At 36.9% G+C, this 27,038-nt stretch overlaps 1 protein-coding gene across 2 annotated transcripts in view; it reads right to left on the bottom strand.

Annotated features, from left to right (window-relative positions):
* The window catches only part of LOC149787029 (von Willebrand factor A domain-containing protein 5A-like), a 51,849-nt gene extending 25,925 nt beyond the window's left edge, over positions 1-25,924 (bottom strand). The window contains exons 1-7 of one of the 2 annotated variants that reach the window (XM_089977576.1): positions 25,772-25,924; positions 14,456-14,658; positions 13,925-14,144; positions 11,837-12,006; positions 5,852-5,960; positions 4,355-4,462; positions 2,689-2,815 (exon numbers count right to left, since the gene is read on the bottom strand). In XM_089977576.1, the coding sequence (XP_089833702.1) occupies positions 2,689-2,815; positions 4,355-4,462; positions 5,852-5,960; positions 11,837-12,006; positions 13,925-14,099 (689 nt within the window). In that variant the 5' untranslated portion in view covers positions 14,100-14,144; positions 14,456-14,658; positions 25,772-25,924. Of the gene's footprint in view, positions 1-2,688; positions 2,816-4,354; positions 4,463-5,851; positions 5,961-11,836; positions 12,007-13,924; positions 14,145-14,455; positions 14,659-21,278; positions 21,387-25,771 lie in introns of those variants that run through there. The other variant, XM_089977575.1, reaches the window with a different exon arrangement.
* Positions 25,925-27,038: the final 1,114 nt, after the last annotated feature.

The following is a 27,038-nucleotide window of genomic DNA, read 5'->3' as shown; positions in this document are numbered from 1 at the left end:
AGGTGTATCCTTCAGGTTGGTCCAATCCAACGATAGGGCATCGACTACCAAAGCTGTTGCGTCCGAGACGGGAGAGGCTATGGTATATTTGATCCATGTAACCTGTCTGTATGTCTGTTGAATGAGAGGAACTTGGCGTTGTGTTGGTTCTCTCCCTCTCTCTCCCTCTCTCTCTCTCGCTGTTCCGGAAGAGGAATCGAGTCGGACCCCAAAACGGCAAGGTACAGGGAGTACTAAATACACAGAGTCCTGTGATGGTGACTTGGGGGCCGGAGCGGTTTCCGAGCGTGTCAATGTCCGGCGCTTCGTGACTAAAGTAAGCTGAATTATCTTCCTTGTTCCCATGAAGATTCAAGCTGAGGAAACAAACAGCATGCAGACTGGCGTAGTCTTCGTTCTGAGCTGTTATTTGCGCTTAGCTCGTAATTCTAATCTTAAGACAAAATAGAGCAAAACGTATAAAACTGTAGCCCTGCACTTGTCTTTAGAACACAATGTCCGTGCAGAACTAAAGCATGGAATGTTTAACCCAGGAAGTGATAACAGTCTACTAAAGCAGTGAAGCATACATGTCAAATACAATGACACTGCTTGCTGAAGTGGGGAGAAGGCATAACCTTGTGGGCTTCTACATGATGTTCGAATACAGCGTGGGCGCAGAGCTATAGCAAATGAAGGTAACCTGGAAAGAAGTGATAGCAGAATATCTAAATACAATAGTGTCCGTAGGGAAGGTCAAGGATGGCCTGTACAGTTAGAATCATTGATGCATGTCGTTCCAAGGCTAAGGGTGCCATGGTAAAAGAAACTCACCTGTATGTATCAGAAAAGACGGAATTATACATATAAAGAGTTTCTTAAAGACATGCAATCATATAATGTAATCCGAACCTAACTTGTGAAGTCACATATTAAAGGTGCGAACAACTAAGTGCTCGTTAAACATTTTAGAAACTGTATGCAGATAAACGTGACTCAAATGTCGCCAGTAGAAATATGCATGAGCAGGATGTGACAATAAAACGTGCATAGAGCGCTGGCCTGTACTTGTCTGACCAAACCGGAAGAAATACGGAAACTTACACGTGTGTCTATATTACACACACCAAAAAATCTTCACATTAAAGGAAACCGATGCACAGTTATATAGACGTAAACAGTAGCTGGGACAATATATACATATTTTAAGGCAAAACCTGTAGGTAAAAGGTCCAGCGAGCGTCCGTACAAATTAATTTGGCGCCACGGTAGTACGAATGCCTTGGATTAAAAAAATCACCGACATGTACCCGTTCCTAATGGAATTAAACATGTAATGGAGTTATATAAGCATTGGAAACTTGCATGTAGAAAATAATTATAGCTCAAACTGAATGTGAGGTCGCTTGGCTCCACGTTCAAGTACCTTAATGTGTGACGATGACAAAGTGCTAGCAGCTTGTAAAGGCAACATTTTGTCATGATAAGAAAAGAAAAAGTTGGAAATATAGATGCAGTATTACTTTCTTAGAAGAGAAAAACTCGTAGTCATATCTTCCAAGTAGCTTCTCGCTTCTCGCTTTTGCGAGGTCTCTCGTGACGAGAGCGTGCTTCATGGCACAAGCGTAAGTAATAACTAAATTTTATGTGTAAGGGGCGATCACTCTGCCCGACCGCCTAACAAGTCGGCACACAACCTTTAGCTCCCTTTAGAAGTATATGGGACGGTTGGTCAAGTTATATTTTTACTTGCGGTAACCTTGACCTGACCATGAAAAATGCGACATGATATGCTACACACTGTCAAGTCTTGGTATGTGTCAAGTTAAAATTCACGACGAAAACAAAAACCGTTGAAATGTTAACTAGAGAAGCCAACCCCTGTCGCCATAGCTGCCAAGATTATAACACCTGATAACGGTATGTGACATTTATTAGACATGGAAACTAACTGTAATGGCCACATAAACGGAAAGCACCGTAACAAAATAGGCTACCTAAATACGGGTGTTTAATTTAGATTTAAAATTCTATCCGAAATAAATAGAAAAGCAAACGTACTTTATTTTTCATGCACAAAACCATCCCATTTCTGCTTTATGCAGTTGTAGAGAAATAAAATGATCCATAATTTATACGTAATCAGAATACAAATTAGAAGGAAAGTTGCATAATAATAAAGGTAATATTTAAAGATCAGTGGAGGTATCAGTTAAGAAAAAATCCAAATGATGACTACAATAGTTACTTTCCTTTCTTTCATGGTGCAACACAAAAGTCAAGTGAATAAAATATTATTTCTGAACTATATACTAGGCATTAAAATACAAATGGAAATTGCATGAAATATAGCTTTTGATAATTTCTGTTAACTCTGGGTTCTTAAGCACATATGTTAAACTTGAAAGAATGCAACATGCTTTTGCGTATAATATACAAAAATGCTCCTTATATCGAAGTCGTCCGGAAAGAACATTTTTAATCAGATGAAACCTATTATAGTTTAATTAAAGCGATAAGCTAGCTTCTCTTATCTTGGAATAAATGTATACAACTTGACACACTTTAATAAAAGCACAGTATTGATGAATCTGATAAAAGATTATCGTAGTATTTCAAGTGTTGATATATATATATATATATATATATATATATATATATATATATATATATATATATATATATATATATATACGGGCATTTACTTACTCCTGGAACAGGCTTTCAAAGTGAGATCCGAATCCTATTACGTTGAAATAACAATTCACGGGAAGACTCTTTAGGAACAAAAGAAGCGTCTCCTTGGCACTCTGTATCTTTTCTCCCTGCATACTTCCTAAATTAGAAAATGCATTTCTCATGATATAATACATGTCATGGGGCAAATTTAGGTGACATTTTCCTTCCTGTTCCGGTAAAGCAAATGAATCTATTTTCTTGCATGCTTATCATTCTATGTGGAGGTTCAAAGAACACCTGTCGCAAAGGTTTCCTTTTAACAACCTTTAAGATTTTCTTTATATTCATTTTCTACAAAGAAAAATTTATCTGTACAGTTTGTGCTAAATAAAATAAACGTGATAATTTCGTAAAATGTATTACAATCTCCCAGTGGACAGAAGCATACTTATATACATATTTGCTGCATCAGAAGACTTGTTCAAATAATTATCTATGAATACGAGGAACATTTAAGAAAATTTATTAAAATTTACATTCAACAGTTTTGACTTGAACAAGTCCTTGAAAATGATTTCCACATTCATCACAAAGTTATGTCAATGCACGCACCTTGAACGCCTTCTGTTATTGGTATATATATTTTTACATGATAAAATGTTTCAACCATTTTTTTTCTCTCACTAGCATGTTTAGCATTGAGAAAGGTGCAAAACATAAGATACAAATATTTACATAAAACAAATTATCCGTTTTAAAATAATTACATCTATCAGACATGGAATCAATCGAGGAGACGTATTTAAATTATAAAATTATTACATGTAATTACATATTCTATGCAATGTAACGAATTGAAATAAATTATATATATATCTGAAAACAAAAGGCTTCATTTGTTCGACCGGACATATATTGTCAACAAGAATCAAGTAAAATTTCGATATCATCGTGTATTTTCTTTTAAACAATGGTTTTGAACGCCCTAGCTGAATATGCTGCTTTGTCAACGAGATCATAACTATGATGCTACAATTTTAAAAGCGACTTCACGAGAGCAAAATAAATGTAAACAAATCAGATTGTTAAGATACAACCGGCAACGAGTGTCTCGGTCTTAAACTAGGTACAATAATTACGTTTTTTATTTACATATGGTTGTAAATATGAATGTTTCTTTCTTTGCTCATCTTGAACAATGGATTTTAAGAAGAAGAGTTTACAGGCCTTAATTCCAGGATCTCGTGCTTTTGAATTTAAGAGCCTGATATTCTTTCAAGGATATAGGTATGTTTCATGAAAGGATAGGTGATTGGAATCGCTGGAGAATAGACAGCCACAGAAAGAGTAAGGCATATGACAGACACATACTGAGTAAGGCATATGACAGCCACATACTGAGTAAGGCATATGACAGCCACATACTGAGTAAGGCATATAACAGCCACAGAAGGAGTAAGGCATATGACAGCCACAGAAGGAGTAAAGCATATGACAGCCACAGAAGGAGTAAGGCATATGACAGCCACAGAAGGAGTAAGGCATATGACAGCCGCAGAAGTAGTAAGGCATATGACAGCCACAGAAAGAGTAAGGCATATGACAGTCACAGAAGGAGTAAGGCATATATGTACAAATATAAAATCTATGGTGGACTATGCCACTTATGAGATTGATTTGCCCATTTTTATCTAACCTGATCTGTCAATCACGAAAATGAATTCGCCTGGATTTGTTCTTGGAATCTGGGCTGGTGGCTCCAGGAAGAGGTTCACCATCAAAACATCTTCCTTCAACAGACCTCCTAAAACAAGCAAGTTCATCTACAACATTATATGCATTCGACCATATTTTATATTTGCTCCAAGAGACTCAATGAATAATTATGTTTTGCATCTTAAGATATTTTGTTTCATAATGACGAGATGATTTATTTTAGACGAGTCATTTAATTCGGATAAATAAAATATAGTATACCTGTGGAAAAAATAAAACCTATCTGTAAAACCTCTATTAATATTTGGCACGCAATCTTCGGTAAAACAAATTGCAGGAACTCTGTGATTTAAAACTGGTTAAAGTGTGCTTGCCAAGATGGTGACTAATGTTTGATGTGTTTTAGCAATTTACAGAAAGAAAATATTTTTGTCGGTAGTGATTTGTTTTAAAAATGGCTTGTTTTAAACAAATAGGTCTTAACCAAAACGAATTTTATTTCAATATATTAAATATTATGTATTTTATAAGTTGTGTAGTTCTTCGTACGTAAATAGAGTGCACTATTTTCAAATCAACCTTACAAATTATGAACACTGTCGACATGCTGTAAAGGGAAACAAAGATGCAAAAGTCTCGTAAATGTAATACCATTTTTTCTGGATAGACACTCTGCTAAAAAGTATAGCTTTCCAAGAATTCTGTGCATTTATCACAACCCATTTAGTCATTTTCCAATAGAAAACTTAATATTTACTTTGTCAAGAAATATATAAACAATATATAATTTTCTAAATGCTAGACACAAAGCAAAATTGCTATCCGAAAACGCTGTGTGTGTGTGTGTGTGTGTTTTAACGTAGCTTTAACAATTTGTGAGTCATATTGCTATGATGTATGCAGTGTGACAATTTATGGTGATGTCTAGCACTGGGGGATCATGCCGCAGACATGTAGCATCATGTTCCACCCAGTCGCATTATCCTGCACCAGGCCACTCAGTCCCTAACAGTAACCTCTTAATGCTGAGCGCCTAGCGAGACAGCTGTTCGTACCATTTTTATATCCCTTTTGAATGACTCGACCGGGGTACTAACCCGCGACCTCCCGCATCCAAGGCGGACGCTCTAACCACTAGGCCACCGGAGCGGTCCTATCAACAGTGCTCTCCCACTCTCACTACATTGCGCTTCAGTTTAACTAGGCCCAGTTAAACCACGGACATAATCATGGTTTTTTTAAATATTGGTTGGGTTGTATTTTCCTAAATAATGTATCCTATTATAAAGTGGCTTCTCTATATCACCATACATATTGATGGTCGTAAGGTACTATACGTACATGTGTTGCATTATTATAGTTTTCTGATATACGTGGCTACAATTGCTTTGTCATTATCATACATCTTACCATGCCTGATTTACGTCTACTAGGTTTGATGATATAAATAATATGTCCCTTTTCTTAACGTTAGTACCTGAATGTGGGTCCCCTTTTTCCAACACAATCTGTGGTACGTTGCAATCTATATATTCAACCAGTACACTGAGGTCATGGTCAAACTTAAACTCCTCAACCAGGGTAACCTTAAAATAGAAACAACAAAACATGCAGTGACTAGGAAAAGTCAAACATTTGCATCAGTTGTACCTTGAACCGCGTAATATTATAAGAGTCACTCGTTTTGAAAAATGTAGGAAAATGTTTTGTTTGAAGCACTCAACTAACAGGACGCAACTCAGGATTCGAAAATATGTAAAATCTGTAATTTTGTAATTAAGTATACAGGCTATTAATGTTAAAATAAAATAAATTGGACACTGGTGATTCTCTGCAACAATATTGATTTGATCTTGAATCTCACCCATTTAACCCTTTTTGCAATTTAATACAGAATATTGGAATGATCATCTTGAGATAGTGATTGATTCTCCTTGCAAATTTGGCTCGTTTACAATGTAATACTGCTCAGGTCCAAGCTATAAGGTTTTCAGCACTGTACGGTGACCTAGTTATATACAAGATTGCGAAGGGTTCGGTTTATTCAAGACAGTTTACAATGATGCCTTCTATTCGGTTCTTTCTTTACATCCGGGACAAAATGTTCACTATAATAATCTAATCATTACATCCGGGACAGAATATTCACTCAGAGAAACACATTTTGCAAATGGTGGTGGTAAAAAGACGTAATGCTAATACTATTCACAATATTGATATTTCCTTTTTTGTAGAGAAATCTGTAGCTGAATAAACTTGTAGGGAAGAAATGACACATGACATGATAAGCAGAACATTAAAGCTTTCGTAAAAGCAATTCATTATGCAGTGCCAAAAGCAAATATTATGCAGAAAATCAATTCAGACTAAAGCTATCCTGGCCCTATTCTAGGAAAATATTACTTTGACAATCATGTACCCTTACAGCTAAAATTTCGATCAGTTTAAGATTTAAATTATGAACCGTGTATCTGGATTATATATCATGTATCATGCTGACAAACTGTCATCACCTACCGACCGACCCATCAGTCTATCCACTGTGACAGGGCATAGAAACAATAAAATGGTGCACTGGGGCATCATGCCAGAGATATCATCATGACCCACCCAGTCAAATTATCCTGACACCAGGCCGACCAGTCCTAATGCTAACATATTAATGCGGAGCGCCTACCGAGGCAGCTGTTTGTACCATTTTTGGAATTCTTTGTTGTGACTCGGCCGAGATTTGAACCAAAAACCTCCCATATCCAAGCTGAACACTCGAACCACTAGGCCGCCTGACCAGTCGCAATGAAACTGCATGTAATTCGGGTCACCTTATAGGGCATGCATTTAGATGATTTCACCTGGCGTCGCTAATTTTATAATGAAGCAGATCTTGTTAGAAAGGTTAATTAAACAAACCCTTGAACGCAGTTCAAATGGTTGTTTTGTTCAACCATGTAAGTACCCATGACAGATTCCATTCTGGGAACAGATGCATCATTTTTGGACTTGTATGGTCACCCTTGGAAAGGAGGTCGGACAAGTCTTTGTTTTGTCCAATATCTTCTCTTTCATGATGAACTTTCTCTCTACCAAGAGATGAAGTTAGCTGTTGCGGTATAGATGCATGTAATGGTATAATATATTCTTGTGTACACCACTGTGTAAACATTTTCAATTTGCCTTTGTACGCTTTCATGTGGATGGCATCTTGAATCAGCGATTCCCTCGACAACTGGTTGAGAGAATTACTTACTTCTGAGGGCCTGTTTGATATGATCCAGAACGTGCCAGTTCAGCAGATCTGGATTGGGTGTTAAAATGGTCGTCGTATATTGGTTTTAGTAGACGAGGTAAATTCTTTTCTTTCTGTGAAATTTCTGTTGGAAGATTGATGAAGTCGTTGATCTACTTCTTCCGATCGAACTGTGCATTGATGAGAAACACCGGTTATCTTCCTTTTGTATCGCCTTTGGTATAAGAGGTGTTGGAGGTTATGCGTACGCGTCCAGACCGTTCCAATCTACGGATAGCAGTGTCCCTCGAGGCTTTGGAACTTGGGATTGGTACAAGGAAGGTTAGGAGCATGGTAGTCCACTTTGTCGAAAACACGTCCAACAGTGGTCCGTCCCACTGGGTGCATATCCGAGTGAAAACAGAGGGATGGATGATTCATTTCGTCTGCATAAGCTGATTGTCCCGGGGCAAAAAATTTGCTATTACATTAGACTTCCAGGAATATGACGCGCTAGGATGTGAGTTTGTGGTTAACGACAACACTTTAGAAAGTCCCACACCAGTGTGCAAAAGACAGGATACTTGGGTTTGACCTTGCTGTTTGAATTGTGTCACCACCGTACAATTGTCGGATAGGAGAACAATTACCTTTCCAGTTATAATGTACCTGCCACAATCGAATGGCTTCTAAAATGGCCTTCATCTAGAGGATACCAATTTTTCCTAATAAAACATTTTTTTTTTCGAAAATACTTACCCAACTATAATATCTTAGAATAACTACCACTACCTCGCAAGTCCAGATCTCCAAGACACGATGTTTTGCAAATAGGAGCAAAAGGTTTGTACCGACCTAAGTGAGGCCGAGCAGAGTGATACCCTCTTATCTATAAGGCTTAGAGGCAATGGGTAAGGGTATTTCAGTTATTACTGGAGCGTTAGGCAATCTCCCTATGGATGTAGCTGCGGGGAGCCTGGATGGGTGTGTGTATTATGGATAAGTATTTTCCAAGAAACATATTATACTAAGAGAAATTAGTTTCATCTTCGAACATATTACCCAATCATAGTACCTTAGGAAAATAGGTAAGAGGTGGAGGGAGGTACATCCCCTTACCCCGGAAATAACATCCGGTCCCCTAAGGTAAGAGAGGCAGCTTCTATGTAACCCGACTGGATGGCACTCCATCAATGGAGGCGCAGCTTCAAAAGGGAAAAACATTTCCCCTTCCCCAAATTCAGCAGAAGTCATGAAACAGTGATTTCAAGAAGCTGTCGATCAATCCGGAAGTGTGACATGTTGACCTGCGGAGATATGTCCTACCAGATCGAATTGAGCTCTTTGGAATTTGAGATCTGGGAGATATAAGCTAGATAATGTGGTCTCCAATCTCCATCCCACAGCCAGAATGATGTCTGTTAGAAAAGAGTTTCGTTCGAATGTTAGGCTCGTGGCAACGGCCCTAACGTCACGAGCCGAGATGCGTAATAAGTTTATTTGAGCCGATGTTATTTCCCTGTAAGCTGAGCGAATAACCCATTTGATCCAGGATGAGATAGCATAGCTGATATATCATATTGGCTTGACTTGAGAGGTAGAAATAGACGCTATATCCCTTGACACACCGGCTCTGTACGATTAAGGTACACTTCAAAGATCTGACTGGGTCTTGAAAGTGGCCTTCAATTGTTTTGTCCAGGTCAGACAGAGGTTTCAGGACAAAAGTCTGGTTACCCGTGGAAGGGAGACGGTTCTTGGTGATGAACGAGGAAGCCGTCATGAGCCAGGCTGGCCAATCGTTTCGAAACTGCAGAAAATTGATGTATGCGGACAGGGCACGTATTTCATTAAGTCTGTCTGCCGTCGACAAGACAATGAGGAAACGGTCTTGTAGGTAAGGTACACCAGAGATGCCCGTGCAATTGGTTCAAAAGGGGTCTTGTTTAGCCAGCTTAGGACCCAAGATAAGTTCCAATAATGGAAGAGCGTTAACGTTTCAGACCGTATATGCTCAAAGTTTGTGAGTAGATTTGATAGACCCTTGTTTAGTCCGATATCTTCGCGCCCATGATGACGAACGTTGTCAACTATCGTGGAGTGGCAGCCTTTCAACGTACTCGAGCTAATTTTCTTTATTCTTAAAGCCAGAGAAAGAAAATAGCTATTTCAGGTATCGACTCCTGGAGAGGTAAACTATGTTCGGCTGCTCAGCACTGGGCTAAAATGTGCCATTTGCCTTCATACACATTTAGAGTGGAGGGCTGTCGCGCCTGAGTGATTCTCTCCAAGACTGCTTACGAAAATTATACAAGTCTGAGGGACTGTTTTATATGATCCAGATGTGCAGGTTCAGGAGCACCGGGCAGGGATGAAACAACTGCAGCCGTGGTTGTTTGAGTGGAAGACCTGAACATTCCGCAAATTTTCTGATGCAAGAATGATGAGGTCGTTGATCTACGACTTCTAGCATCGGAGTGGTGCGATGAGGACGAGGCGATAGGCTTATTCCTTTGTTTTCTGTATCACTCTCGGAAACAAGTGTTAGAGAGTAGGCGTATGTGTTCAGGTTGTTCCAATCCAAGATGGGGCGTCAACTGCCCAAGATTCTGGATGCGGGACGGGAGAGACAACAGTTGGGAATTTGGTATTACACCTTGTCGCAAATAGGTTCATCAAAGGTCGGTCCCATCAGTTACAGACCTGGGTGAAAACCAAGGGATGAAGATACCATTCCGTATGAATCGGTTGATTGTTTCTTGACAACGAGTAGGCTAGATCTGTGAGGCGTCCCGGTATATGGCGAACATGTAGATTTGTTTTTGATAACACGAGTTTAAAAAGTCCCAAACCATGACGTAAAGGTCTGGAGACCTGGTTTCTCCCAGTACTTTGATATTGGTCACTACTGTTGAGTTGTCCGACAGAATCATGACTCCCTTGCCAGTGAGGCATTCCTGCCACCAGTGAAATAATTTTACAACCGCCACCATTTCCAAAGATTGATGTATAAAAGTCGTCCATTGGGGATTGGTAAGTGATGCAACGCAAGGGTTATCATGCTGTGTTGTAAAATATAACACACCGATGTTTTTGTTGCACGTCTTGCAGGTAACGTGACGTTTCCGCCGTAGAAATTATCCGGACATACGACATGACTTGATTCATGAGACTGGTAACGACCCAGGGGCTGATATTGAGACAAAATGGTAGAGCCTGAATTAGTCATTGTATGCGAACTGCTGGAAGCCTAATGAATAGGGACATGGAGGTAAGCTTCTTTTAAGTCTACGTAAAGTTTCCCTCATCGATGGTACTTAGAATGCGCCGTTGTGTTTCCATTGAGAACCAAGGAGCATGAATGGAGCGATTGTGGGCGCGGAGGCCGATGACGGGGCGCAGAGTGTCCTTGCCTTTGGAATCGGGAAGAGTCTTTATTAGAACCCAAGAGAGTGTTTCGAACAAGTTCTACAGACCTTTACCGAAGAAGATTGTCTATTTCTTGTTGCAATGCAGTGGCTTTGAATGGATTCGATGAGAATTTGGTGAATGTTTAACTCTTGGACAGCAATGGAGAGCAAAACGTATAACAATATTCTAACTCTGTTCCCGTGTCTTGTTATTGATCACAAAGACTGAAGAGCTATACTTTACCGCGTTACCTGGAACATAATAGACGAATTTAATTCCCCATAGCATTTGTGAGAGGTTCAAGGACGACCTGTACGGGTAAATGCAATGAAATATGTGGCTTTAGGACATTAAATGTGTTAGCAGAAAAACCTCGCCTGTACGTAGCCACTCCTGTGGTGTGTTGGTTACGTGTGATTTGGATGCTTAAAGTAGAAATAATGTTTCAGTTCGAATCCACGACCTTCCACATCCGATGTGGACGATCTCTCCAACGTTTGCCTGGGACCTAGGAAAAAAGATTGTCTGACACCCACTGAGGAAATACATGTGCCATGATGTGTGAAGACAGCGACGCCGACACAATGGGTAGTATTATTGATTACATATGCTTTTTAGAGGTGAACTACAGACAATATGTAAAAATACATTAACAAATAGGACATAAATAAAGCTATATCCTACCATATTCCAATATCTGAACACAAGAATTAATCAATCGATTTATTTCGTGGTTTAAATATAAGTAATTACTTATGATAAATCATCGGACATGTAGTTACGTTTCTCTCCCTTTACTCGCAAATCGTGTATGATAGCATTTACCTTTGCAACTCTTTGATCTTCTGAATATTCCACGTTTAGTTTGTCATTAGGTCCCAAGATGCATTTGATCTTTTGTGGACCCCTTACTGTCAGCTGGAAGATTAGCTTGTAAGGCATAGCATCAGCCGTGGCACATCTAGCTTTTTCTGCTAGTGTTAAGCAGCCTATATCTAAAATTGAAGATATTTCAATAATAACAGATGCTGTGCAGTTCGTAAATGAATTATGTTATGAAAAAGATTAAAGAGACACGTAAAGTTACACAAATACTATAAACTTGATACAAACCATTGACCCATTTTATGAAAATGAGGAATGAGACCAAGTTACACAGTAAGCACTTTATACTTTGTAAAAGACATTGGGCTATTGCATGAAAAACGAATTTAAAAAAAAGTTTACATAGGTACTCATGTAAAGTGTCTATATAATCGTGTCTTAGTTTTCTTATCGAACAAAACATTGACTGCTTTTATGAAAAGAGTAAAGAGACGTGTAAACTTGTACACGCTTAACACTGTACAAGATTTGACACCTCGTATGAGAAGAGTCAAGAGACACGTATATTTACACACACGCACACTTTACACAGTGTGCAATACATTTACTCGGTTTGTGAAAAATAGTAAAGAGACGCAAATTTACACAAACACACACACAATCTTTACACTGTGTACAATGCATTTACACTGTCTGCGAAAACGAGTAAAGAAACACGTAAAGTTAACCGACACTTTGTACAAGACTTTAGAAGCATAATCGTTGTTAATATTCTTTTCCTTATTCTGATTTATTAACGGTGGTGTAGATACTTGAACATGTACTGTTAGACCTCCCTACATAAATGGTAATGACTACTTAAATCTACACGAAAATCATCCCTTGCAAAGAAGCAGTAACACCCGAATTCTACATAAAAATCAACCCGAGGAAAATAGGCATGAAAAACTTAAATCTACACGAATCCCCCATATGAAAAGAGTAATGACATACTTAAATCTATACGAGTTACCTCCCAAGCAAAAGAATAGTGTCATAGTTAATTCTACACGAAATACTTCCCAAGTAAAGGAGTAGTGTCATAGATAATTCTACACGAAACCCTCCAAGTAAAGGAGTAGTGTCATAGCTAATTCTACACGAAAAACCTCCAAGTAAAGGAGTAGTGTCATAGACAATTCTACACGAAAAACCTCCAAGTAAAGGAGTAGTGTCATAGATAATTCTACACGAAAAAACCTCCAAGTAAAGGAGTAGTGTCATAGATAATTCTACATGAAAAACCTCCAAGTAAAGGGGTAGTGTCATAGCTAATTCTACACGAAACAATTCGCAGCAAGAAAAGTATTAGTGTCATAGTTAATTATACATGGAAAACCTCCAGAGAAAAATCGGGATGAAAAATCTGGCTCTAAGACCTCCTCCCCATACGAACAGAGTAATGACATTCTCCAGGGAAAACCTTCCTAAGAAGAGATTAATGACGTACTTAATTCTACATGTCGGTTACGCACTGAATTAGGTCTGGTGTCTGATCTTCCTTCCAATTTTATTTTAGTTACAAAGCTATAAATGTAATGGAAGTTTAAAAACGTTATGCTCTCAGCGAGTTTAAAATCACAGCACTTGTAAATGTAGTCGCAGTTTTAACATTTTGACTTATCTTACTCGAAATTCTAGTCGGAAAGGTCATAAGTGTAATGGCAGTTTCTACATTTTGTCTCAGCCTCCAGGCAAATCTCGAGCCAAAACGGTTATAATTGAATGCAGTTGACACATTTGTTTTCTCATCCTCCCAGCAAATCTAGAGTCAAAACGTATATAAATCTAATGACAGTTTGTAAATTATTTATATTCCTAACATAGTTACAGTCACAACGATTATTAATATAATGGCATTTGGTCGATTTTATCTCATTGTCTTTGCAAATCTAGTCGCAACGCTTATAAATGTAATGCCTTTAGTGCATTAATCCAAAGGTCTATTGATTTCTAGCAACTTTCAATCTATTAAGACTTATAAGAAATTTCGATCTAGATGCAATGCCAGCAATTATGTCCTTTTGTTCGGAATATTGTTATCATTACCTGGCGAGTAGCGTGGATTTAGAATTGTTGGAAGAGTGAAATTTACTTTCCCATCGGCTTCCAGATCTAATTCTGTTGCAAAACCAGTGCAAATCTTTGCCTCGGCCTTTGAAGGCAAATTTCCAAGTTTACATCTGAAAATATCTCCAGCACTCTCATCCTCCTGAAGAAGCATGGCTGTATGCCCAGAAGCCACGGCGTCATCATAAATTTCTTTAGCCTACAAATATTGTACAACAGATAATAAATAATAACAACAGCAACAATGTGTATTAATGAAACTGCAAAATAAAATACTCAACCATAAAATAAATTTAAAATTCCCAAACAAAATATATGATTTTTATTACATCAGAGATTAAATTTGTTAATTGTCAAAGTTTACATCGAAACGGTAGTTATCCCAAATGATTAATTTATAAAAAATAAAATAAGAAACAAAGGAATAAAACAACCTAACATTTTATAAAAGCAAAGAAAAGAAGATAGATTGGTCTTAGAATACCTTTTACACTAAATTCTTTTGGTTACCTTTTCTTTATCATGGCACTCAGCAATTAGATGTCTACCATCAACGTCAGCCTCAAACTTGTACACAGCACTCTGGTCGTCCAAAGGAAACGTAAAAATGGCCTCTATTGGAGAGTCTTCTGCATTAATATACAACGATGTAGACTGAACATCTGCCACAAAACCATTAATTGTCACAGACACGTCAATTTCTTTCAGTGGGACTGGAAAAGGAAGAATCAATTTTTATAAGTGAGATATGTTTCTTTGAGAATACTTACTCAAATCATAATACCCCAGGAGAAATATTACTACCTCGCAAAACTTCACGCCAAGCATTTCATTACTTAGTAATAAAACAAAAACACGGTGGGTTTGAAAAATGTAAATTAATAGCAGGAAAAAGTAATTTTGGTAACATGTGAACAACATATTTGAGCATGAGGAAATAAAGGGGAAACGAGGCTTAATATTCACAGCTACGCTCTCGTCAAATCCCTTACTGAAAATATTTAATTTCAAGGATCAGCCTGGTGTTTGTGTGTGTGTGTGTGTGATTTGAATTTTTAATGTAGCTTTAACAATTTTTCAGTCATATCGCTAAGATGTCTGCACTGTGGCTTTTTTTAGTGGTCTAGCACTGGCGTATCATGCCACAAATGTAGCATCATGCCCCGCCCAGTCATTATTCTGACACCAAGTCAGCCAGTCCTAACACTAACCTCTTAATGTTGAGCACCTAGTGAGGCAGCTGCTAGTACCATTTTCACAAGTCTTTGGTATGATATCCAGGTTTAGTCTATACTGATAAATAATGGTTTGATCATGAGCACTCAAAAAGTTTAAGTTATTCAATTTTTAATATCATGGTGTTTGCATAGGTTTACTATCGGAACTGAATTAGTACCGTGAGTCCTATAGACTGCCACAGTAATAATCCACATATGCAAATACAGTTAACATTACTACAAAGTCAATCATATGGTGATATTTCTGCATAACGAGCAAACTTAACATCTTCTGTAAACCACAGAGTAACTGTCAGTGGGATATTAAACAAATTCAGATATATCAACTGTTGCTAAGAAGGGGAGGGGGAACAGTGTGTAGATTTGGTGGAGTGTTTTGCAGTTTGGTTTATATATAAACAATACATATATACAATTTATACCATGTACCCTTTATAGAGTAATTAGAGTAAGCAATATATTTCCTAGTTGTGTTTTGAAAAAATCTTACAGATATGATCACTTAGGTCTCTTCTCCCATGCTTAATGGTGATGAATTTCTTAAAGCTCAAATATTTAAATGTTGACTGAAATGCACCATTGGTCTTTAGATGAAGATGCATTTACAATATAATGTATAATTCACTAATGTGATCTTTGACAAGCAGAACTATGCACATTTCTTATGTAATGAACTACTATTCTTAGGACTGTCACTAAAATCAAGGACACATGGTACTAATGATATGGAAAAATGTGAACCAGCCTGAAATGAGTGAACATAAAATAGAGTATATATTGGCTTGGATGACCAGGATTGGTGTGTGTGTGTGTGTGTGTGTGTGTGATCTGTATTTTTAAGGTATCTTAACAATTTGTCATTCATATCGCTACGATGTCTTCCGTGTGACTATATTGATGTCTAGCACTGGGGCATCATGCCGCAGACATGTAGCATGATGTTCCACCCAGTCACATCATCCTGACACCAGGTCGACCAGTCCTAACACTAACCTCTTAATGCTGAGCGCCAAACGAGGGATCTGTTAGTACCATTTGTGTAAGTCTTTGGTATGACTCGGCCAAGGGTCGAACCCACGACCTACCGCACCAGAGGCGGATGCTCTAACCACTAGGCCACTGGAGCGGTCGACCAGGATTGGTTAATAAAGTAAGTTATGTTTTAGTAACATGAATCTTTTGAGAGCTTATCCCAGCTGTAAGTGACAAAAATGAAGACATTATTTCATTGATGGAAGTTCAGTCATTTAATAGTCCTGGGTTAGGAACACTCGTTACTTAAATTAGCACCCGACTCTTTCGTGCGGAATTGAAAGCACAGGTTTCAAACACATCCAGGTCCACAAAATGCCCCGGCTCATATCCTGTCCTCAGCACAGAAGCTGACATCCAGGTTTCATCTATACTGATAAATATAGGCTTGAACATGAGCAATCAAAAGTTTTAAGTTATTTAATTTTTAATATCACGGTGTTTGTATAGGTTTAAAATGGGGACTGAATTAGTACCGTGAGTCGTATAGACACAGACAGTAATACAGTGGCACCACATATGCAAGTGCAGTTTACTTTAGTATAAATGCAAACATATGGCTCTTTTTGTGGATAACAAGCATTATTAACACCTTTTGTAAACCACAGCGTGACTTTCAGTTGGATATTAAATACATATTCAGATATATCAACTGTTGCCGAGAAGGATGGGGGAGGGGAACTGTGTAGATTTGACTATGTTAGGTGGAGTGTTTTGCAGTTTGGTTTATAAGCAATACGTATATAAAATGTATAGAATTTACCATTTATAGAGTAATTACAGTAAGCAATATATTTGCTAGTTGTGTTTTGAAAAACAATGCTTCATACAGTATATGATCACTTAGGTCTCTTACACCATGATTAATGGTGACGACCTCATGACTTTTCATCCCACAAATTTCTTTCAACGAATGTTTTGAAAGTTCATATTTTGCATTTTAATGGACTTATCACTACCTTACAATAGTTAAATTGCGTCTTCTGGGGGGTGGGGTGGATTTTAGTTAAATTGTGTCATTTAACTCTTTTTCTGTAATAATACATGTACATATAGATGGTCACCTTGGCCTTTTACTCATTAATTACATAATATGACAAGGCTGGTAATATATTTCAGTATTAAATTGAAGAGCGATAAATGGTGATATTAATAAATATGATTCGTATTACACAGCTTTATTATAACATTTTTCTGATTTTCTTAAATAAAACTTAAATATTTAAATGTTGCCTGAAATCCACCAGTGTAATCTTTGACAAGCAGAGCTATGCAAATTGCTTACTTATGTACTGAACTACTATTCCTATGGCTGTCAAGAAAATCAAGGGTGCTTAAGGACACACGGTACTAATGGTATGGAATAATGGGAACCAGCCTGGAAATGGATGAACATAAAATAGAGTATATATGGGTTTGGCTGACCAGGATTGGTTAATAATGTAATTTTTGAAGGCTTATCTAAGCTGTAAGTGAGAAGAAAAAAATAGACATTTTACTGATCGAATTTCAGTCCTTTAACAGTCTTAAGTTTGGAACACTCATTACTAAAATTAGCTCCCGACTCTTTTGGTGCGGAATTGAAAGCACATGTTTCAACATGTGCAGGTCAAGACTATGCCTCGGCTCGTATCCTTTTTTCAACACAGAAGCTGACATACAGGTTTCATCTATACCAATAAATATAGATTTGATCATGAGCGCTCAAAAAGTTTTGAGTTAATGAATTTTTAATATCACGGTGCTTGCATAGATTTACCATGGGAACTGAATTAATACCGTGGAGTCCTTCAGTCTGCATGTGGTATTATTTATTTATGCATACATGCGTGTTGTGATGACGTGTGCCAATGCCATGTCTACAAATTATTTTATATTTTAAAGTTATTAGATGTTTCAATGAAAACATTTTCGTTTTACTCAAATGTGAATTCAGTCATTTTTACAGTCTCTTACAAGTAGATAACTTTTTCTCAATGTTACATCACTTTTTCGGTCAAGCTCATTAGCCACGACCCACCAGCGCGGAACCTCAAAAAGCGATTTTCGAGTCTCTTTCCCCTCCTCCCCGCCAAGAAATCTAGTTAGTCGGCAGGAAACAGGAAATACACATATATTAATAGAAACTATAAAATAGAATTATGCTGGTTAACTCCCCGAGATTATTTGATAACTATTAAAGTCTTACAGTAGCAAGCAAATGAAGAAAAAATAAATGTTTCCTTGTCTTAATTATCAGTATATAAAAACTTGTATGCATCCTCATGAATGGGTATGCAATTGTTTATTACCTTTGCATAATTTTAGATTTCGTGTTCTTTTCTGATGTCGATGTACTATCAATTCTTATTTGTCCTTTCAAACGACCTGTGGTTAAGGCTTCACACTTGAACAGTTCTTATTTCTAAATCACATTGTACTTTTTATTTTAATTGTGTTACACTTATTTTTTGCTTTTATATTTGAACACATTTTACATCAACTGGTGCCAAATTTGGTTATCCTAATTACTGTTTCAATGATGTAAAAACTTTCGCTTGGCAAGAATCAGTTTTAATTGTTCTGACCGTCTCTAAAAAATAAACGTATCCTTTCTTTCCCCAAAACATTTCCATATTTTTTTACTACGACGACTAAGTAACAGATCCGATCATCATGTACATACCATGACCACGCCCCTTTGTTCGACGAAATCTAGATTGAAAAATAACTTAACAGTGCAACCGATGCATGCGTTCTTAAACATAGTTTGAAAGTTTTGCGGGTGATGCGTGAATAAGGTCAATAAGTAAACTGACTACGGTGCAGTCCATGAACAGTGACATTACTCGTGGCAAGCACCTTGCTCGTGCAGCACGGGACGAATAGAACTCAGTTTTTGGAAATAATGAAGACAAATAAACCACTCTCAGGTAACGCTGTACGCGAAAACAAAATCAGAGCACATTAAATCAGACAATACAGAAATATTAGGCATCCACAATTCCGCGACACCTGTAATAAAGAGTGTTATACACATGTAATAACCAGCTTTGTATACACCGGTAACAACTCACAGTTTGGAATACCTAAAGAAATATCTTGAGTACGAAAAGAAATACATAAATATGGCAAGCGCATGACGGTTTGAGTTTTAAGTAGTGTGTGACATATTTAATATCTAACTTGTTCGTCTGTTCCAACCGGTATGACCTATTGTTTTCTTGTTGTCGATTTTGCTTTGTACGGGATTATCAAACCACAAGGCTCTCGGGATAGCTGTTTCTGGTTACAGAGACTGGGCCAGAAATATCGTTTAGAGTATCGCTTGTTAGCAGGACGTAAAGCAGGCGATGTAAACGTGTGACGGAAACTCGTGTGAGGGCTCAAAGGAACCTCATTGTTTTGACCTCATAATTGGAGGGGGCACCTGCCCAGCTCTTCACCTCTGGTCAATGTGCTTTTACAGTATCTCTCATAACAAATACTGGATACTTGTACAAACAGATACATTAACTTCATGTAACTTCAGGACAGAAGTTATAATGTATATTTCTACACGAGACACCAGTGTTTTAGGCCCCAGGTGGCGGAGTGGTTTAAACTTGAAAGCACTCGCCATTACCCATAAACGGCATGACACCTCTTTCCGAGTGTATTTCAGTCTCGGGCTTGGCCAATGTGTTTATGTGAGAAACCTTGCCAGTAGTTTCCCGTGCGTCCATGGTTCTTGCAGGGGATTTCCCGGATTCCTCCTACACCAGTTGTACTGGCCGCCACGTATAGCCTATCATGCGCTGAATAACAGCGTTAAACCCAAAGCAACAATATAACAATAACAATTATGCCAGTGCTTAGCATCGTCATGGTACCATTCTTTTTCGATACTGCAAACATAATCCCCGGCCATACTACTATACTGCTGCTGACGATATACAAATGGGCGAGATTAATGTTCAGTGGAAGAATCCTTATATGCTGAAACACATATTCGTGTAAGGACAAAAGGGAAGCAAAAGTTAAAAGACAATAACGGTTCCTTCATATTACGTATTAAAAACCAAGGCTAATAATGCTGCACTTGTAAATAACACTTTTCTACAGGAAACAACTCTGCGGTATCTTGAACTTTACACCTAGTCACCTATTTAGAATATACCGTTCCGATGCTAAGTTTAAAAAAAAAAAATTTACAGCTGTATATCTGCTAACTTTCAGACGCATTGTTTCTAATCCATGACTTTGTAGGGACAGCTCTTTGCGCCAGAATTTATTTGATGTTACAGACAAAAAGACCCAAAAAGTCACAAAACAAAAGAAAACAACCGATCCCCTGAGTACATTTAGCTCACTCCGGTTTGTCTCTTACATTTCTTTTTTGGCGCGGTCTAGTACTACCCTAGTTCAGTTCAGATACCTTCCTTTTAGATCGTTGCTTGATCAAAAAACTTAATGGCATATTTCATTCTAATTGGAGTTCAGCAGTTGCTTCGAAAACTTCATGCATGTATAAAGATATCAAATATATGTTCAAAACCTCTTCTTATCTTAGAAAATGCACTAATACCAAAGGATTTAAGTAAATTAAGGGTGTTATCACATTCATTAAATATTGAGACTGGTAGAAATGTAGGAAATTAACGGGGTGAAATCAAATGTGTAAATAACGAGATAATATCATTTTATCTGAATCTGTCCTTTGTACCTCTCATTTACAAAATCAGACATTGGTCCCTATTATTGGTAGAAACCATGCATCAATTACTCAAAATGACGACTGTAAAATACAGAAGTAAATATATGCATAATGCATTCCATCTTAGATTATCTTCTCTCGCTGGTTAGTACTTTTTTTCTCTCTCTCTCTCTCTCCCTCTCCAAAAACTATGTATCAATATATTCATTCATTTAGGCAACAGTGTATTGGATATTAACCATTTATTACAGTGAATATGTGCACTTTTGCATACGTCAAATTATAAAAAAAATATATTCGGTTCTGTTCTTATCTATGCCATGTGTTATTTATAGACTATCAGACCTAGGCTCATATTTATGGGATATTTACCCAAAGACTCACTTACCTGGAATTCCAGCAGAGGAGAGTAAACCTTCTTTAATGTCACACATTTTGAGAGGAGCGAAACGCAAATTACGCTCGACAACTTCCGTTTGGTGTTTATATTGATGCTCTCGGGGTCAAGGCCGTTACAGAGGGGCAATAACCTCAAGGCATAATAATGTCACAACTTGCCCAAGACCACGATGCGGACATTTATGTGTGCAACCATTGTATTAAGAAAAAACAAAAACAAAACTGGATGTGGTTTGGTTCACTGTTATAGTTTTGCCACGTTTGAATAAAGTCATGTCTCTTGGAGATATGTGAGATTATCTTCATATAAATCTAGAAAATAGTTTTTTTTTTTCCTTCTAAAATCCTTTGACACATATAAAAGAAGTTCCAAAAGTTGTGACCGGGTTTAATCTCTTACCCATGTCAAGTTCCAGCAGAGTATCTCTTAAATGCACTTGAGTTTTTGGTTCTGCCTTTGTAAAATGGACAATCTAACTTTGCTTTTATGATAGAGTGTGACAGGCGTATTCAAGTATGATATAAAGTATAAATATTTCACCAAACTTAGCATTTATGTTAATTGATACCTTGGTAAGTCGTATTAAGCTTGTCTACGCCCCATCGTTCCATCCTTTATGTATGTCTCTGTTGGTCTGTCTGTCTCTGTCTCTCACAGAGATACTACATGGATGAAACTTTAATGTATCCCATTAATCCCAAATAGACACTAGATAGATTTGTTATCAAGCATCTGAGATAACATTTCATTCAACGCTGGAACTGCATACGCACACCAAACAGAGAGAGAGAGACAGAGAGAGAACACTCACACTCAGATTCATTTATTATTTAGAAGAAAATATGTCTCAGTGGTTTATCTCGATATATAAATGTGATAATACATTGACATGAGGCACAATAAATCAAAGACGTTCTGTTTAGATATGTAGATGATACATACCTCGTTTCAGTACATGTATGTATGTATGTATGTATGTATGTATGCATGTAGTTTATTGAATTCTTTTGGTATTCCGAATAAATTCCCGTACTGTATGTGTTGATGAACCTGTAGTCTCGAACATGTTAATGTGCCAGGAGTGTGATGATGTGCATCTCATTTATATAACCCGCAATATTCCTGCCTAAATTCACTATAATTCCAAATTAAAGTTTCAATCAAGAATATTATTGAGCACTTTGTATATCCAGCGAATAATGATTTGAATAAATCAATCCATCCATATTGAGAAAATGAACACATCAATAAGGTTGATTCTGCTTCATATGTTAGGGTAAGAGTAAGTAATTATTAAGCAAACAACTTTATATAAAATGATAAGACACATCATTAGAGTCTTGACGTAGATCAGTATCCTTTATTAAACATTGAAACTTGTGAACAAGTTTAGTAATTTCCAAGTGGCAAACTGATGTCTTAAGCTCAGATATTTAAAAAGAAATGTTTGCCTCCATTTATAATGATCTGAATATCTAATCTGTAATGACAGATAAATATGTACTGTGCTGTTTACAAATTAAATGTGACTTGTTAAGTACACCATTAGCTTGATCTTGGGCAAGAGCAGGTACAACGTACATAAGATATAATCATTAAAGAAACAATAAACAATACAAATTAAATATACACAACACATAAGACAGCACATTGATAGCACCATGTGAAATGAGCAACAGCATGTTTCCTTTGGGTGACCTTTATAAATCATGGGCTTAACATCAAGTATACTCTTATGATCAGGTTTATTATAAAGCATGGGATTATCATCACTAATGGGATAATCACCAAGAATGGCCTTATCATCAAGCATGGGCGCATCATCAAGCATGGACTTTCCTTCGATCATGGGCTTATCATTAAAAAAAGGCTTGCTATCAAACATTGACTTGGCATCAAGCATGTACATACCATTAACTATTGCCTTATCGTCAATCATACACCAGTTATAAAGCATGAGCTTATAATCAAGTATAGTTTTATCACCAGGCTTATTTTCAAACATGGGCTTAACACCAAGTATAGTCTTAGCATCAGGCTTATTATAAAGCATGGGCTTATCATCACTGATTGGCTAATCATCAAGAATGGGCTTAACACCAAGCATGGGCTAATCATCAAGTATAATTCTTTCATCAGCCTTAATATAATGCATGGGTTTATCATCACTCATGTGCAATCATCAAGAAATGGCTTATCATCGGGCATGGGCTTAATATCGGATATAGCATATACCTTGCGCCCAAGTGAAAAAGCTTAGATCTTCATCTATAATGGATAAGAATCTTTTGCATATCGGGCATATCACAATTCATTTGAAATTAGTAATAGAACCACAGATCTATTATGTATTCAGTTTTACGCATACTTTTCCATGAGCACCATAAGAAGTACTAGGAAATAGGACATACATAGTTGGAAGACCCTTGGACTATACTGCACTGCAGTGTACATCATTTCAGCCTGATTGGGTGGAACTGATCAAATACTAATTACTAAGAGTAAACAAAACAAATAATATTGCTGCTAATGTATGAAAGAATAGATTTACTGCATAATGACGTTGCCATTGAAGACAAAGGGCATCTGGCTAGCAACAATAACATTATCAATAGATGGATGAACATAAATATTACAATCAAGTTAATAACAAACAGTATGTTGCATATGTTTTAAGGTGCCTTTTTCAGATATGTATGAGGCAATGAACCTTGGCGTTTTATTTAGAAGAAAAAAAACAACTTGTAAAACTGCTTTAAATAATCATACCTAGTATATTGGCTTTAATGTGTGTGTGTGTGTGTGATTCGGAGTTTTAATTGTAGCTTTAACAATTGTTCAGTTATATCGCTACGATGTCTGCAGTGTGGCAGTTTATAGTGATGTCTAGCACTGGGGCATCATGCCGCAGATATGTGGCATGATGTCCCACCCAGTCACATTATCCTGACACCGGGCCGACCATTCCTAACAATAACCTCTTAATGCTCAGCGCCAGGCGAGGCAGCTGTTAGTACAATTTTTATAAGTATTTGGTATGACTCGGCCGGGGATCAAACCCACGACCTCTCGCATCCGAGGCGGATGCTCTAACCACTAGGCCACCGGAGCGGTTTAATAAGTGACGCTTTAAATGATCATATGTAATACCTAGCATATTGACTTTAATAAGTCACGCTTACATCGGTATTATTTTGAGCTTTCCAATAAAACTTGAAGATAATATAAAATGTTAATAGTTTGTAAAATTTAGTATGAACCATATTTCTAACTGCAATTCTTTTGAGCAGGAAAGTTGTATAGACTATCAAATTAAGATTTCTAATCTGAAGTCCATTTTGACGCAATGTTTGTGATTAATGCTGTACTAACTGGTTTTGTAGTTTGTATGTACATTTCATAAACAGTATTGTAAATATAACTTTGGTCATTATGATCAGTATATGAGATGTGAGTACAATAAAGAGAGGGTCAAATTCTATTGATTCGACTAATTTGCCCCTATTCGATTCATTGAATAATGAACCTATATGGTTTGCTTAGAGACATATCAGCATTGTGACATAAAACTATTTTGATCAAAAAGAATGTATATATATATATATATATATATATATATATATATATATATATATATATATATATATATATATTACTAATAGTAATTTCAAAATATGATACTGTACGATTTCAAAGATATATGACAACTACCTCTTAGAATTAATGAACAACTTGACATACAAAGTTAGAAAATTATTAATTATATAATATTTTATTTATCAGAAGAAAAACATTGCGTAATGTCAAAGATAATCTCTAGAAGTTAAAGACGCGGATCACTGCCATCTCACCACTGTCTGCGTGGGTTCGAGTCTCGGCCTCTCCCAATGTGGATATGTGAGAAAGCCTGCCGGTAGCTTCTCGTGGGTCGGTGGTTCTTTCCGGGGGTTTTCCCGGGTTCTTCCTCTACCATTAATACTGGCCGCCATGTATAGCCTATCTTGTGCTGAAAATGGCTTTAAACCCTATAACAACAACAACATAAATTTAGTCGCAGAAGTATGCGAAGCATGGAAATGGATTGCATTATAAAATGTGTTGATATACCAATAGTCTTGAATGGGATGAAGTGCCAACAATCCAAAGTACAGAATGTCATTAAATGAATTCACAGTAATCTCAAAATAATAATTCAGTCCAAAATGTCAGTGAGCAATTTATAACTTAAAAGAAAAACAGACAAGGAGGTTTGCACCATAACTCTATGCTTGATCATGAATAAAGTCGAACACACAAAATAAATTGAATATACATAACACCATCTGATTCTATTTATGCGAGTGCTCCTGTTCCAAAACACCAAATAAGCCAAGCCGGATACCAACTTTATTTTCATCCAGCTTTGCCACCGATGTAAAAAGCCCATTGAAATAAACATGAAAAGCAATGTTATTACACGATTGACATATTCTTATTCTTACCGTGTCTTCATCTCCATCGAAGAAAGCCATGGAATAGTTGAATTGCTCCACAAAGTGAAGATGGGTCTCTCCCTGTAAATATGGTAATGTTCCTCCTCATAGGGTGCAGTCACTGTATCCAGATAATGACTCACAAATATGCATGCATCCCTAACTTGGGCCTCCAGGTTGCTAGTACCATGTTTGCTCACTCCTGTAATGAAATGTTTTATGCAGGCATATTTTTTATTAGTTCAGTTTGAATTATACCATATTTATTAGTTGATCAAACTAATTTATACTAGGAATTTTACGTAGGGCGAAAAGAGTAGACCCTAATCTGCTAGAAAAAGTTGTGTATATGGTGTTACCATTTGGGTGCAAGACATACATGGGTGCAAATAGCATAATTTATCGAATTCAACATATGTTAGAGAAACAGAATGGAAATACAATCATATAATAACCCAAATACAGAATAAATCAATCTTCTCTTCAGACTAATTTACTTTAAGTTATAGAAAACTTTTATCGTCAACTAGATATATGCACAGGCAGCACAGGTAAACTGGAAAGGTCCTATTCAAGAGTCAGAACTATCTATAACAAATTATGTCAGAAAATCTTAAAATATAACTAATCAAAATCTTCCTAATTTAAAATAATTTTTTTGTTATGTAATTGTATGTTGTGTACTTAATTTTGTGTTCATGGTTGTAGATTGTACGGGTCGTTTTGCAAACAGTATCTCATAGCTCCATGATCAGTAATTGCACTACAGTTTGGGTAAACATGTTTACGTGACCTTTTGACCTTGATTACAATTTAGAATGTTCTGGAAATGAACTTTTGACCCTTATCCTCGTTCTGTTAGTATCTTGGTTTTTATATATAAAGATACTGATAAACATAATTAATTATTCTTATCTTTACCATCTTAAGTTGAATCAGTCTTTTAGCTTTGTTCAATTTATTGTTTTAGAAGATTTATTTATTTCAATGATTCATTGGAATTACAAAGCGCTTCTTGGCTTTAGGAAATCAATATTTGGGGATTACCGTGAGTTCATTTAAAGACATTCCGGGTTACATCATTGAGATACATCAGGGCTGTTGACACATTATCACATTCGAGGCTATTGTCACATCAGTACATTCAAGATTGGACTTCATGCGGAAAGCCATTCAGACTCATTTGGAATACTCTATATGTTTGGACATTTTGGGACTTAATTCACACTATTGTAAGTTCGTTTTAAAATTTCACTAATTATTACAGGAAAAAATA

The sequence above is a fragment of the Sinohyriopsis cumingii genome, chromosome 12 (genome assembly GCF_028554795.1).
Source record: "Sinohyriopsis cumingii isolate HCF-2022 chromosome 12, ASM2855479v2, whole genome shotgun sequence".
Classification (NCBI taxonomy): Eukaryota; Metazoa; Mollusca; class Bivalvia; order Unionida; family Unionidae; genus Sinohyriopsis; species Sinohyriopsis cumingii.
Note: the sequence above shows the minus strand (reverse complement) of the source record. Positions and strands in the feature narration are given on the sequence as shown.